This window comes from Rhinolophus ferrumequinum, chromosome 20 (genome assembly GCF_004115265.2).
Source record: "Rhinolophus ferrumequinum isolate MPI-CBG mRhiFer1 chromosome 20, mRhiFer1_v1.p, whole genome shotgun sequence".
In the NCBI taxonomy this organism is placed as follows: Eukaryota; Metazoa; Chordata; class Mammalia; order Chiroptera; family Rhinolophidae; genus Rhinolophus; species Rhinolophus ferrumequinum.
In genome coordinates, this window is record NC_046303.1 from 12,287,115 (window position 1) to 12,302,260 (window position 15,146).

The 15,146-nt window shown below is 39.9% G+C and overlaps 1 protein-coding gene across 2 annotated transcripts in view; it reads left to right on the forward strand.

Annotated features, from left to right (window-relative positions):
- Positions 1–15,146, forward strand: part of SCRN1 (secernin 1) — a 57,433-nt gene that overhangs the window by 5,826 nt on the left and 36,461 nt on the right. For both annotated transcript variants that reach the window (XM_033088291.1, XM_033088290.1), the window contains exon 2: positions 14,414–14,573. In XM_033088291.1, the coding sequence (XP_032944182.1) occupies positions 14,415–14,573 (159 nt within the window). In that variant the 5' untranslated portion in view covers position 14,414. The remainder of the gene's footprint in view (positions 1–14,413; positions 14,574–15,146) is intronic.

Genomic DNA, 15,146 nt, shown 5'->3' on the forward strand with positions numbered 1-15,146 from the left:
ACCTGTCACCCCTCCCTTGGGGGATTGCAGCAGCATCACCCCAGTTGGGATGGATGGCTGTGAACTAAACTGGATGGAATATCAGGTCACCCAGTCTGGGTGCAGGGGAGGGAGCTGGGGGCCTCCAAGATCCAGTCTCACCTGAAGGAGAGAGAAGTTTGAGATGGTTAATGTTCCCTTCTTCTTCTGTTCTTAATGGTTAAACATTTAATTGAAATCTCCGAATGCTTAATGTACCCCGCTAAGGTGAGCTAGACATCCTTGAAAGCTCCCATAAGCATTTTTGATCGTTTTAGTTTGGGTTACTGGCCTCCTCTCTGGGTTGTGTACGTGAGCACCTCTTATTCTACGTGATAAAGACCTTGAAAACATCTTTTTAGCTCCGTTTCCTCTTGGTTGAACAAAGTGCTTGTAGGTGGTTAGGAGCTCAAAATACATGTTGGTAATTCACCTGACTTCTTAAAAATCTTAATTAAAATTATGTAGTGATCAAAGGCTCTTCTGAATATTTTTTTGCTTCTCTCAAAGTAAAACCTTAGTGTATTTTTAAAATGCACTTTGCAGTGCCCTAGTGACCTGGATGAATTAAATGAAATGTCTTAAAATGTCCTTCTTAAACACCAATCCGATTTTTAAAATAATTAAAAGTCCAATAATGTGAACTTGCTATAAAGAAATTTAAAATGACATAACTAGACAAAGTAAAATTTAAAGTTTCTATCTCTACATCCCACCCTTACTCCCACTCTCAACTCTCAGATTGTAATCCCTCTAGGTTCCTCCCTTTCTAGCTATCTATCAATCTCTCTATAGTATATACATATATTTACACAAGTGTATATACACACAGAAATATATTCATATACATATAATCATACATATGTATAAAGGTTCCTTTTGATAACAAAATGGGATACATTTCCTAATGGTAAAACACAGCAAATGGCTCTAACATCAATGGACATTTACAGAGTAGTTTTTAAGTTCATTTTGCTAGTAGCTATAAAGTAACCCTTTGATTACTAGCCAGATTTAAATCTTATTACTTGATTTCTTCTATAGAAATGAATGTTGAGCGAATTTTTTACAGGGACAGAGTGTAAACCACCATTTTAAGAATTGGAAGATTTTTTAACATCCAAGTTTACAGAGCTAACAGGTACATATCAAATCCCTTTAATGGGAAAAGGGCAAAATAGTGCATTATTTAGACAGGAGAGGAAAACAGATGGTGGGAATAGGGAGGTCATAATTCAGAGCAAGCTTGCCAAATTAGTGGACACAATACCGTAGCAGCAATGTTAAAAATGAGAAAAGAAGGAAATGAAAGGACGCTGGGTGCAGTCTGCTCATTAGCTCCCAGATCTTTCCCACAGAGAATGCTTTGGGCAGCTGAGCACGTACCTGCCTATTTCACACATTTTTCTTCCTTTATCCCCATTATCATTATATCCTCGGAATCCTGATCTTTAAGAACAAGTTAAAGGAACAACCCCTTTTTTTAATGTTTCTCTTTTTCAGACACTCAGCATATATCATCTAATTTAATCCCGATAACTATGCATGGTAGACAGCATGACCACATTTTATAGATGAAGACCTTAGTAAATGGAGGAACTGCACCCAGAATCTGGGTCTATCCGACCCTTAAAAAGCCATAATGTAAGCTCTTAGATTATCCTGACTGCACAGGTCTAATGTACGAGTATATCATTGTGACACCGAGTCATTTTCTTCCTTTCTTGATACTGCTGTGAAAAATGGAAAACTGTCTTCCAACCTGCCATGTATTGGAAAATGGCTTCCTTACAACGTACTTGATCTGACTATATTTTCCTAATTTGGTTAGCTTGAGTGGAGAAAAGAACACTGCTTGAGCTGTTTCCTGCATTAAAAAAATGGTTGCATCCATGAGACATGGATGCCATTCAACTCATCTCTCTCCTTCCCTCATTTTATTTTTTTTATAGTTACATCTCTCTGTCTCTATTTGAATAGTTATATATAACTGTATATGTGGTTGCATATTTGTATATAGCTGTGTATATAGTTGGATGGTTATATATATAGTTGTACATATATTTGAATAGCTTTATAAAGCTGTGTGTATAGGTGAATAGTTGTTTACATAGTTGAATAGTTCTCCTCACTTTAGAATCCCTAAAAGAGTCCTTGCAAGAGAGATGTAGCCTGAGTTTTCTTTCAAATGGTATATTATTTTAAATGCACCAGAGCAGCGGACAGATCACTGGATATGGTGGAGTTTTGCAGGTGGTCCTTGAATCCATGTGTGTCCCAACATTGAATATACACACCTTGAATATAAGCCAGATATATATATATGAGACAAATGAGATTTATATATAAAATGAGTTCATTTGCCATGGCTGAACTGTGGGGTGCTCCTCAACCCCCGAACCAACCCCCAAGTCTCTACCTTATTGCAAGGCCACATTTAGTAGATACAGTGAATTGGGATAATAGATTATTTTGATTGCAACTCTTCCTTTTCTTTTTCTTAAAATATTTTTATTACAAATTCTATATTTTCATGTGGGAAATCTGAAAATGCCTGTATATATAGAAGTCAAGAAATTGTCTGTGATTCTACAACCCAGAGATACTATTGCTCTTAAAATTTTGTTGCAATTCCTCATGATCTTTTTGCATCCTCTCTCTAGATAATATATATAATGTGCGCGATACCATATATAATTTGTGTCATCTGTTTTCACCTCACCAGCTTATTCCCATGTATTTATATGTTTCCCAACTTTCCGTGGTATGTGTAGACAGCCTATTACATATCATAATTTTCTTTTTATTCTTATAATCTCAGTAGCTATATTTTTGGAGAGAGGGATGCATCAACAATGGTCTATTAAATCATCAGAGGTTATGGTAAAGCTGAGTAAGGTTAATTACCTGGAATTTTGGTTTTGCAATTTTTAAATAGGCACTTTTTCATTTCCTCTTGCTAATCACCCGAATTGCAGTATTTTTGGAACAAAATAGCAAATCAGTTTGTGATCATTTCTATCATTAAGAAAAAAGTATCCGTAGGTTATTTCTTAGCAATCTTACTGATTTAGAAATATTCAGCTACCTGACGTAATTTTTTAACTCTCCTTTTTTTCTGGTTCAAATTCTTTCTTTCCATTCATGGAAGACAGAAGATTCATGATAGTCACCAAAGGATTTACCTTATGTCTATGTTAAAGAACACTTTAGTTTTTTTAAAAGGAACATTGTTAAAGAGTTGGATGAGATTATTTCTTTAAAGTAGGGAAAAAGCAAAACATTTAAATAAGAATTAGTAATCCAACTCTTCCTGGTTATCATGTAGGCTAATTTCCCAGTTATAAAGCTAGACACTGAAGAGAACACAGCCTCCTACACCCCTATTTGTCATACGAGAGTAAAGAAAATCCTGCACTCTCAAGTCAACCAGGGGTGGATTTCACCCACCTTCATCTTGAAGGCAGAGGGTATTGATGCCAATGCAATTGCCGAATCTAGCAACATTCAATGAAAAAGAAATCGTTTCCTTAAAAATAAACTTGAAATGCAAGATGGCCGAGTGTTGATGGCCCTTGAGGCTGGTGAATGCTGTAAGGGGGTTTATTGTATGTACTCTTTTCTTGTCTGTGTGTTCAGAGTTGCCACAGTTAAAAAAAGAGCCAGGTAGGAAAACAAATGAATAATACTTTTGAGAAGCAGAGGTTAAACAACTTACACTGGTGAATATTACACAGCAGTTGGAACTGGCTGTATTTGTTAAAAATATCCATCCTGTGATTTCAGCTCTGACTGAATCAGAATCTCCAAGGATGGAAGGTGGTCTAGGAATCTGCCATTTTAACAAACTTCCCAGACCATTTTGATGTGTGGTCAGATGGGAATACTATGGATTGAACAACATGGGAGTACCTTGTGAAAAATCGTATTTTCCTGCTCTTAGTCTCTCATTGAAGATGAAATATAGATACTCCCCTTTACCTTCATTTGCTTAACACTTATTGAGGTCTTATTCTGTGCCAGTCTGTGTGCGAGGTGCCAGAGAAATAAGGATTTACACAGGAGGCCTTGCCCTCACGGGGCTCACAGTCTGATGAGCAGAGAAAGGGTTTTTTTTTTCTTCGTTTGTTTGTGTTTGCATTAGAATTAGGATTTTACTTCACTGTAACAATCTAGCTTGAAATTAAACCTAAAAAATGGCAAGTATCCTAGACAGTTTTCTTAGGAAGCAAGCCACTATCTAGAATAAGATGAGGAAATAGGAAATGACGGAATGTTATGAACCCCTGATTATGCTACACAGTGACCAAAGTGCCAAAATGGTAGAGAATTGCCCTATCTTTCAAAAAGTTCTAAATCAGCCCTGGTGCTGAGTTCGCCAATAGTAAGAAGAATTTGCACGGTGGTGTTCAGAAAGAGTCTTGCATTCCCCTGCTAAGGATAGGTCAGGCTCTAGGATGTGTTTTAAAACTTGAGGAAAGGAGATTAGGCAAGGTAGAGGGAACCACGGCTATTTCTTCCCCACGGCATTAACATACCAGCCAAAGTAAAATCTCTCCCTATCCCGCCTGCCCCAGCATCCTTCTTCAAAGAGGTATCTGAGACCCAAAGAAGTTATGTGTAGAAACTCCAAGAAAACATGCCTTGTATTAGATAAGTCCAGTGCTATTTCTATCCTTTCAAGAATTTTAAAGATCTCTTCCTGTGCTTTATTTTTTAAAAGTTATTTATTATAGGAAGTTTCAAGCATACACAAAAATAGAAAGAACAGTACAGCAAACTACTGTGTACTCAGCACCCAGCTCCAGCCATTTGCATTACATCGCCAATCCTGTCTCATCTGGGCTCCCGGGATTCTCCTGGATTTCTTTCATTCTATCATCTCCCATGGGAATATTTCAGCATGCATCTCTAAAACGGCTTTTACTTTTTTCAAACATAACCACAACATAGTTGTAGCTAAGAAATTAATACTAATTCCTTAATATCAAGTAGCCGATCAATGTTCACATTTCTCCAATTTCTTATGAAATTTTTGTACACGTGTTAAAAAATAAATCAGAATCTAAATAAGTTCCATTCATTGCAATTGGCTGATATATATCTCTTAAGTAACTTTGTCTTTTAATCTTTTTTTTTTCCATGCCGTTTTTGATGTAGTTGTTGAAGAAATCAGATTTATCCTGGAAGTGTCTCTTAGTCTGGATTTTGCTAAGTGCATCCCCATGGTGACATTTGTATTCTCCATAAACTGATCATTAGAGTTAGAGTTTCCATCATTCCAGTTTGATTCCTTTTTTTTTTTTTTTTTTTTTGTATTTGTAGGACTTTATTGGGGAACAGTGTGTTTTTCCCAGGACCCATCAGCTCCAAGTCAAGTTGTTGTCCTTTCAATCTTAGTTGTGGAGAGCGCAATTCAGCTCAAAGTCCAGTTGCCTGTTGTTCAATCTTACTTGCAGGGGGCACAGCCCACCATCCCTTGCGGGAGTGGAATTGGCAACCTTGTGTTTGAGAGGATGCGCTCCAACTGAGCCATCCGGCCGCCCGGGGAGCTCAGTGGCAGCTCATTATCTTCATTCTAGTTGCGGAGGGTGGAGCACTCTGGCCCATGTGGGAATCGAACTGGCAACTATGTTGCCCAGAGCTCATGCTCTAACCAACTGAGCCACCGGTCAGCCCCCTGTTTGATTCTTTAAGCACATTTTAGTTACATTTGATTCTTTAAGCACATTTTAGTTACACTTTGGAACATGAGTGTGTCTGATGAGTTAGGTGCAAACCACTGGTAGGAGGGTGAAGGAGCATAGTAGGGATTGGTGCAAAACTGGCAAACCCCATCACCAGTGAGTAGTAGGAGGGAGGAAAGTGAACATTTATTGAGTGCCCACTGTATACAGCCACAGGACTCGGTGCTTTTCATATGCTTTCTTGTAAAGACGAGTGCTATGTTGTGACTGGGGCTTGGTCCCATTTTCACATGCAGAAACTCTGGCTCAGAGAGAGTTCATAACCTGCCTGTTTCTCACAGCTAATGGGTGGATCAGGATATAAACAAGGATCTGTTTGTCTCTAAAGTGTGTCATTCTCTCGCCCCTGTACACACGGGGCCAAGTAGGCATTGTGAATAGCTACAATCGACCTGACATTGAAAAAAGAAAAGAATCAGTAGCCCCAGGGTGATGATAAGTGGCGCTGTCTCTGGCCATGGTGTCAGGGAGTGGAAAGGACTGTGGACAGGAGACTCTACCCCACTCCAGTCTTGTTGTCATGCAAGAATGTAGACCCAGTGTTGCCAGATCTTTGGAGTTTTCAAGAGAAGCCAAGTATTTGTATTTCTATGGAAAAATCTCTAGATTATACAATGCGATTTGCTATATTCAGATTTAAAAAAACGTGCCAACATGCCAACGTGCCAGGCCAAACCAAACAAATGTGCAGCCTGCCACCCCTGTTCCATCCCATGCTCCTCGGGAGTATGTCAGCTGACAGTTGGCACTGAAGACCGCAGGAGTTAACTGCCAGAGGTAGGTGTTGCCCTTGAAATTGCAGAAAGGGAATATTAAGCAGCTCTTAGAAGACATCAAGTGACAATGAAGAATATCTTCAAAAGGTGAAAGCACATTTAGACATTGAAAGAAAAAAGCCAAATTTCTGAAGTCTGAGCAGATCAGACCTGGACAAAGGGGCAGCCTTCATCAGGTACCTTCTCTTGTCCTTGTGATGATTGAGCCTTTCCTGTGTCCCAGATGGTATTCTGAGCACTTCATAAGTATTTGTAAGTTTCAGCTCCTTTAAACGTCACCACAACCCTGTCATTATTTCTATTTATAGAAAGGTGACATGGGGCTGAGATTCAAACCCAGGTTGACTCCAAAGCTTGCTTACTTACTCAGTGTCGGTCTTTCTTCTGTTAGATAGTTCCTAACTCAAGGCATTGAATATTAGAAGCTGGAATTCACATACATATGGATTGCCAAAGCTTTACGCTCTACTATCTTGAGCCTTCCATGAAACACTTAGTAGAATCTTTCTTTCAGGCAGAGCTTGATGAGTCTGAGCTAATTTATGTGACTTCCATCAGTGGGTGTTTACATCCCAATTTTTAGTTAGGTAATTCCTTCCCCACACACTTATTTATTCATTACTATTTCAATAGTAGATAAATGAGAGAAAAATCAATGTATAAGTATCATTTGTTCTATTTTCAGTTTGGCAGGAATATCAATAGTTTAAAGAATATTTATCAATAAGTAAAATACTATAATAAAATAATGTCTTCTTTGCTCTTCTGGAAGTTGTAGTCCACAGACATCGGATTTAAACTTCCACAGTCTGCGCAGTAAAGCTGGGAGTTTGGAGAGTCAGGAAGCCTGGCTGGACATTTGCACAAGTGAAGACACTTTGTCACAGTTATTTGCAAGACAGTTAAGAAGCCTATAGCTTCTAAAGACAGTCATTTCTCTGTCTCAGGCAATTGAAGGCTTTCTTATTACTGGATGAGGTGACTGATGAGGGACACCCCATAGCTTCATGGAGATAAAAGCGCTGGGCGGTTTGGCAGGCAGGGGAAGAAAACCCCTACTTTGGCTCAGAGCATTCACGCCCTTCAGTAACTGCTCACTGAACTTGAGGACAAAGACCTTTTCTCCCAGGCAGCTTCCTTCCTCCTGGTCTAGACATTCTGTAAGCAGTCTCCTAGTTACAGGGGTACAGCGCTCCAGCCCCCCAAGCCTGCACCCAGCCTCCTTTGATTAGTCAGAGGATGCACGTTGGTAGATGCAGCTCCTGTGCTGTGAAGTCCAGGGAATGTGGAGTTTTAACAACTCGTTCCTGAGAGGCAGTCACGAATTCTGAGAGGAGTTTGATAAGAAGGATAAAGATGGTTAGACATCGAGCATCAGTATGCTTTACCATGGCTGATGGCACAATATCTAAAGCTGCACAGTCTAGCGCTGGAGTCTCTAGCCACATGTGTCTATTTAATTACAACAATTTCTTTAAAATTGTGGAAAAATACATATAACATAAAATTTACCATCTTAACCATTTTTAAGTGTGCACTTTTGTTGTGTTAAGTATATTCATATTGTTGTGAACCAATCTCCAGGACGTTTCATCTTGTAAAACTGAAATTCTATACCCATTCAGCATCACCCTATTCCCCAATCTTGCTCCAGCCCAGCCCCTGGCAACCACCATTCTACTTTCTGTCTCTATGAGTTCTATTACTCTAGGAACCTCATGTAAGTGAAATTAGACAGTATTTGCGTTTTGGTGACTGGCTCATTCCACTTAGCATAAAGTACAGAGAAATATTCTGAACAAGTACATCTTCGGGAATGCCTGTCAGTTCAACCGTCTATGGGAGTTAAATTGGAGTGTTTCATTCATTGGAACTGTTAGTTTATTGCTAACCTGGCAAGAATCCTAATGGGTATTTAGTACAAAGAAGCCTTATTCAGTAGACCTACCCTTTAAGCCTGTTGCTTTTAAAGATTTTTGCTTGAGACCCACAGTCAGAGAGAAATGTTGTGTTTCAACCCAGTACATACACACACTTATGTGTGAATACCTGAACTTAAAGTTTCTTGTACCTACACTGTGTGAGATGCATATACTGTATTCTTTTCTAAAAAAATGCTTCTCTTAAAAAAAGTGCTGATTTTACCTGCTAAATTGAAATCTTATCCACTTAGTTGATTTGATAACCCATGAAAAGGCCACACCATGTAGTTTGGAAAACAGTTTAGTTCACCTAGGTGCCTTTTCAGGCCTGCCATGTAACATTGCACCTCTGGATCCCCATGGCTCAGCAAATGGCTTCAGAATTACTCCTCAAAACAAACAAGTGAAAAGAACCGTGGTGGCTTTTTTTCTGGGTAAGCTCTGTTCACTGATTTTAATGCTGGTTAACACAGAGTGTAGTTATCATGGGAAATTCTTTACCAAATGGTTAGACTCTGTTTCTCAAAGCCAAAGATAAATGGTGAAAACATTTTATGCAATACGTCTCTGCATTAGCATATGTGATTGGGAGTTAATTGAATTTTAGGTTATTTTTATTTATGGAGGAAAATATGACATCTCATAATGCTGTGTAAAGGGGAAAGGAGAAAAATCTTAAAGTGTTTTTTGTGATATGCATGAATAATTTAACAGTTCATAAAAATCCTGTAAATAAAAATTTCAAAATGCATGTAAATAAAAGTTTCAAAATGCAATATATAGATGTATATATATATATAAAACTTTTTTCTAGTTTGAATATCTGGTATGTTAACCGGTATTTCGATAAATAATAAGAACAAAGTGAAGTTTCTTTCAGTCACTTTCAGAAGGATTTTATCTGAGGCTCAGCAGAGAACTGACTGCCTGCTGGGCCAGTTTTTCTTTTCCTATAAAGGAGACAGCTGTGGGAGTCCTGTCCACTATTTGTGTGAATAATAGTAATGAAAATGTATGTACTCCTTGAATAACTGAATTGGGCAGTCTATAAAACAACAAAAAAAGTAAAAGAAAGTATCATAGAATAACTATAATAACACTGAATAAAAAATTTCATCTTAAATATTACTCAAACAAGAATTTGCCAGTTTTAAAATTTTAGATATGTCAGGACATAGAAGAAGAGTAAATTTTTTTTCCTTTTTTTCCTTTAAAATAAAATTCCCAAATTGGTAATGTCCCCTGGATTTATTTTTTTTAAATCAGTTTTGTGATTGTATAAGCATAAATCTTTATAGGAAAATTGGAAATTAAAGGAAAAGATGAAAAAAGAAAACCCCAGAAAGAATTCAGTGGTCGACCACTGAATGTGGCTACCACGGTTACAATTTGGGGCATATTTCCTTCTAGTCTTTTTATATGTACATTTTTACGTAAGTAAGATCATTTACTTTGGACCCTCTCCCCAAACTATTTCTCCCATGCAATTACAAACTCTTCACAAACACATTTTTAATGATTTTATAGTATTCCACCAAATAGATGTAGCATACATTTTTAGCCATTTCTCTGATGTGGGACAATTAAATTTTAGTCAGTGCTTCACCTGTGATAAAGACGACTGTGCATAAATCTTGCCCATATTCCTGACCATTTCCTTAGGTTAGGAACATAGAAAGGGAATTCCTCGTCTATCCCTTTATCTCCAGCTAAGGAACTGTCTCCTGACTATCACAGCCAACTTCTTTAAAAAGTTATCTATATGCTGTGGCTCCACTTCCGACCTAAAACCCGGCTTTAGCGTTTATTGTGGGATGGACACTAAAATCCTTGCCGTGGCCTTCAAGGCCCAGTGTGGACCGGCCTGTCTACCTGCCTCTCCAGCCTCTTCCCCCACTCTCTCTGGCCTCAGCCGCGCTGGCTTTTTCATTTTTTGGCTCCTTTCCCTGTCTCCAGCCACAGGGCCTTCAAACCTGCATCTCTTCTCTGAAGGAGTCTTCCTCCCCTGCCATCTGTCCTGGGTGTAGGCGGTGAGATACCTGCTTGGAGGAGATGGTTGGAGGTTGAAAGAAGTGAAGGTACCAAAAGTTTATTTAGGAGATAAAGAGAGGAACTGACCTGAGAAGTACACAGGGATTTCCGGGTAGCAGTGAGGGCCACTTCCATGGCGTATTCCGAGTTAGGAATGTGAGATTTGCACCAGGGGAAGTGGGCTTGGCGTCCAGCGCTCTGATCACCTTGAGCTTGCTTAAACTCAGTCAGCCTGGTGAGTTCAGTAGCTGCTTCCTAATGTTTGTTTTCTTCAGTCGTATAGAAGTTTGCTGCCTTCTCTTTGCTAATTCAATTTCTATGGATGACAGCACATTTTGTCATTTGAATCTGTGGAGGACTTCACAGATAAGTATTTCTGGGATCATTGGAAAGTACAATGTGAAAATCTTCATGTCTGGGTTTACTGGGAAGTTGTAACGCTGCTCTGTCCAGTAGGATTCTTACTACCCACGTGTGGCTACTTACATTTAAACTAATGAAAGTTTGAAATAAAATTAAAAAGTCAATTCCTCAGTCACACGAACTGCACTTCAACAGCCCCCTGAGTCCATTGGCTACCATATCGGACAATGAAGATAGAACATTTTCATCATTCTAGAAAGTTCTTTTGGAGCTTCAGTGTGTAGAATGGTGATCCAGGAAAAATACATGGATAATTAACCTTGACTAGTTTGTTGCTGGTTGTGATAGAGTTTGCATTAAAAAAAAAAAAAAAGGCATAAAAATTCTGCGCCCTCTGGCCTTCCCAATCATTCACAAAATTTACTGGAAAAGCCAGCCTCCCTGGCCTCATATGACCCTGGGCTTCTGTTGCCTACATCTTTATCAAGTGACCCAGATGACTTCCTGACCAAGCAGATGTCCTGCCTGAAGAATAGGTGCGTGTCAAAAACCTGTGGGTTTTATTTCTTTTCCAGAGATACACCTCGTTAACATAACACCTGTGGATTTCTATTACGTATTTTTAAAGACCAAATAAAGTAAGATTCTGCTCAGAGATGAGACACCAGTACTGTCAAAATGGCTCAATAGGGGAGTAAAGGAAGGCATATTACATATAAGAGACATACAGACAAAGGTAAAGTCATCCTTTCTCCATCTTATCTTCTTCTGGGTCTGTTATATTTTATTTGGCTGAGCTAGCCTTTCTTCCCACCCCAAATTCTAGGAACCCTCTATAAAGGCATTTTATCTTATAATTATTCTAGGTTTCTCTTATATACACACAGCCTTTGTTTATCTCTCTGTATCCCTGAAGGCTGAAGATAATGCAGTTTTTGTGAAAATGAAAAAGGTTAAGGGGAGAAAGAACTGGAGTCTCTTTATCTTCCTGCCTTTTCTTTCTCACAAAGGGGAGAAGGGATATTTTTCTGAGCTAGGAGGGAATTATTTTCTGAGTTATGGGCCGTGAGCAATGCAATGAAAAACTCTGACAGCCCAGGCTGTGCAAGTACAAACTAACTTGAAGTAGCCTGGATGTAGACATAGCAAGATGGTCCCTCACAAAGACGTTTCTAAACATACAATGTTGCCCACTCTGCAGTTTGCTAACTGCTCCAGTTATGAGTGAGGTGAATTGGTTCTGATGGGCTTGCTCAGCAGAAAATTTGAGCTGCTGCTCTATTTGAACAGTCGAAACCCAAATAAGATATCTTATACTCATGTAACCTCCTCAGTTTGCAAAATATGTTCTCAAGCATCATTTCGTTTGATACTCATGATAAACCTGTGGGCTGGGGCAAAACATTGGCAGAAGAGAATACCGAGGCTCAGAGAGGTGAAGTGACTTGCTCAAGGTCACACAGCTAGTAGGTGGTGGGGCTGAGTTTTGAATCCTAGTCATTTCGCTGAGAACATTGCTTTACTTCTCACTTATATTTTGGATTTGTAAAAATAAGATGTATTTAAATTGGGTAACTGGTGGCACAAATATGATAATGTTTGTTGAGTAGAGGTTGAAGAAAGAGCAACTATAATTGGGTGGCATGGGTCCTGCCCTCAGGAAGCTTTATTTGAAAGAGTGGAAGCAGCACATTTATAAACAACAAATGTACATTACCCTAGAACAAACTGAATGCGTTAGTGCTTATGGATGCTAAGAAAATGACATAGTTCTTTACACAAGGTTTTCTGAAACAAAGGGATTTTGCATCAGATCTTGACAGATATGCACAAAGACCAAAAGAGGGGCATTCTAGCCAGGTACAGGATGTGGTGGTGAGAAAGAGTTGTAGAGAGTCAGCTTCAGTTTGGTGAGGGGGTTAAGTGAGAATTGAACACTTGTTCAGTATTTATTGAAAATTTACCCTGCAGAAGACGTTGTGCAGAGCCGGGTTTACAGTGGTGTACGAAAGATACACAGTCCCTGCTTTCATATTGCTTAGACTTTGGGGGGGAAAGACTAAGTATTGATTGGTGGTAATAAAATAATTTCACAGATATTTCAGATTTGATCGTTCGTACAGTACAGTGACATAAATTAGAGTGGCATTTGAGCTGGTCTGTGAAGGAGCAGAAGTTAACAAGGCAGCTGGTTTTGCTGTACGGAGCAGGGAAAGAAGTGTTCAAGAAAGAGAGCTCGGACTGTGCAAAGGCCCTGGGAGTATTGGATGGAACTGGGAAAAGGCCTATGTGCTGGAGCTGAGAGTGGAGGGACCCGTGGCAGGAGATGAGGCTGGGGTGATACACCCGCTTAATCAGACGTTAGTCTTTATTCTAAGAGCTGTGGGAAACCCGTAAAGGATTTTAAGCAGGAATGACATGGAAAAAAAACATCCTTTTGAAAAGATCACTTTGGCTGCCATGTGGCAAATGTTTTGGAGGGGGAATAATAGCAGTTATGGAGTAACCCCTTAGGAGGCGACGGCAGTGACGCAGCCTGGAGATGATGGTGTTTGGTGAAAAGCGGTGGTGGTGGAGATGGAGACAATGGATAGTTTCCATAGAGATTTGGGAGATCGAAGCTACAGGACTTGGTAATATGTTGTTAGGTAATGGAAAAACAGATGGTAAGGATGGTTCCTGAGTTCTGGATGCTCCAGTGAGATGGATGGTGGAGCTGGCCACTGGGATAAGGAACCTTGGAAAGGGATCCAGTTTGGGGAAGAAGGTGATGAAATCAGTTTTGGACATCCAGTACGCAGCTGGGTCTAGGGGCGGGGAGCTCCAGGAGAGGACTAAGCTGGAATTAAAGGTGTAGGTCACTGGCACATAAGTAATAAGGGAAGCTCTGGGTGTGGAAGAGTTTTCCCAAAGAGAAAAGAGCACTAAATGAGGAATAAAAGATCAAGCAGGAAGGATGTTCAGTGGCCAAGTAGAAGAGAACAAGCCAACCCAGGAGCAGCTGAAGGGTGTGAGGGAAACCAAAAGATGCTTGGGTGTGATGTCACTGAGGTAGAATAAAAGATATATTTAAACAAAGGGAGTATCTTTCAATTTAAATCTAGACCCATTTCCATCACCACCCCCAAATCTATTACGTGGCAGCCATGCATCTCTGAGGCATTTCTCTAGGGCACCGTTACAGGTCTATTTATTTATTTTTCTATGACTGTGACAGATTGCAGTGTGTGTGTTTTCTGCCTGGAAAAACCACCTCCTTTCCTATCTCCGACGTCACTGCTCTTTTGGCTGCCACTGCAGTTTGTTGCAAATCTGAGCTCTTTTAATCCCACAGAATACCAAACAATATCTGGTCTGGGGGGTGGGGGTGGGCTCTGTAATTCTACTCCAGGCGCCCCACCTTCATGTGCCAGCTGGGATCTCTTAATGAGCTCGCCGCACACAGTTTAGTACTAAAACTATTTTCGCTGGTGAAATATGTTTGAAGAATGCGCTGTTGGAATGTTCCCCGTTAGGCCTGCTTCCATCTCGTCTCTGGCAATCTCTCCCTTTTCAGGATGGCTGTGGCGCCTCCGAGTTGCTGTTTGGTGGCCTTTCCGCCCCGTGCCAAGGACGGTCTGGTCGTGTTTGGAAAAAATTCTGCTCGGCCCAGGGACGAAGTGCAGGAGGTTGTGTATTTCCCGGCTGCCGATCATGAACCCCAGAGCAAGGTGCAGGTAAGTGATGCATTCGAGTCTCCCCATTAGCAGCCATTATCTTTCTCTGCTTTCTTTGCCCAGCACGCCTTAAGTCTTTCACCGAAGTCTGCTCACTAGTCAGAACTTGCAGGTGGGCTCTGATGATTCCCTTTTTCTTCAGGTTTTGCTCAAAGCCTTAAAAACAGGGTCATATGGAGAATTCTATGTTTGTTGCTATGGCCCTTATTTTATAAGTAAGTAAAATATTTACAGGATTCCAAGTCAAATCTACAAAACAAGGTACAGGCATACCTTTGGAGATATTGCAGGTTCGGTTCCAGGCCACCGCAATCAAGCAGGTGTTATAATACAGCGAGCCATAATCTTTTTGCTGGTGGAGGGTCTTGCCTTCAATTTGTGAAAAACGCAACATCGGTTGGGTACTAGACTGATCGGGGGTCATCACTTTGTAAATTATATAAATGTCTAATCACTGTGTTGTACGCCTGAAAGGACTATAATATTATATGTTAACTCTAATTGAAAAAAAAACAACAAAACCCCACAACCTTTGTGAAGTGCAATAAAGTGAAGCTCAATAACACAAGGGAT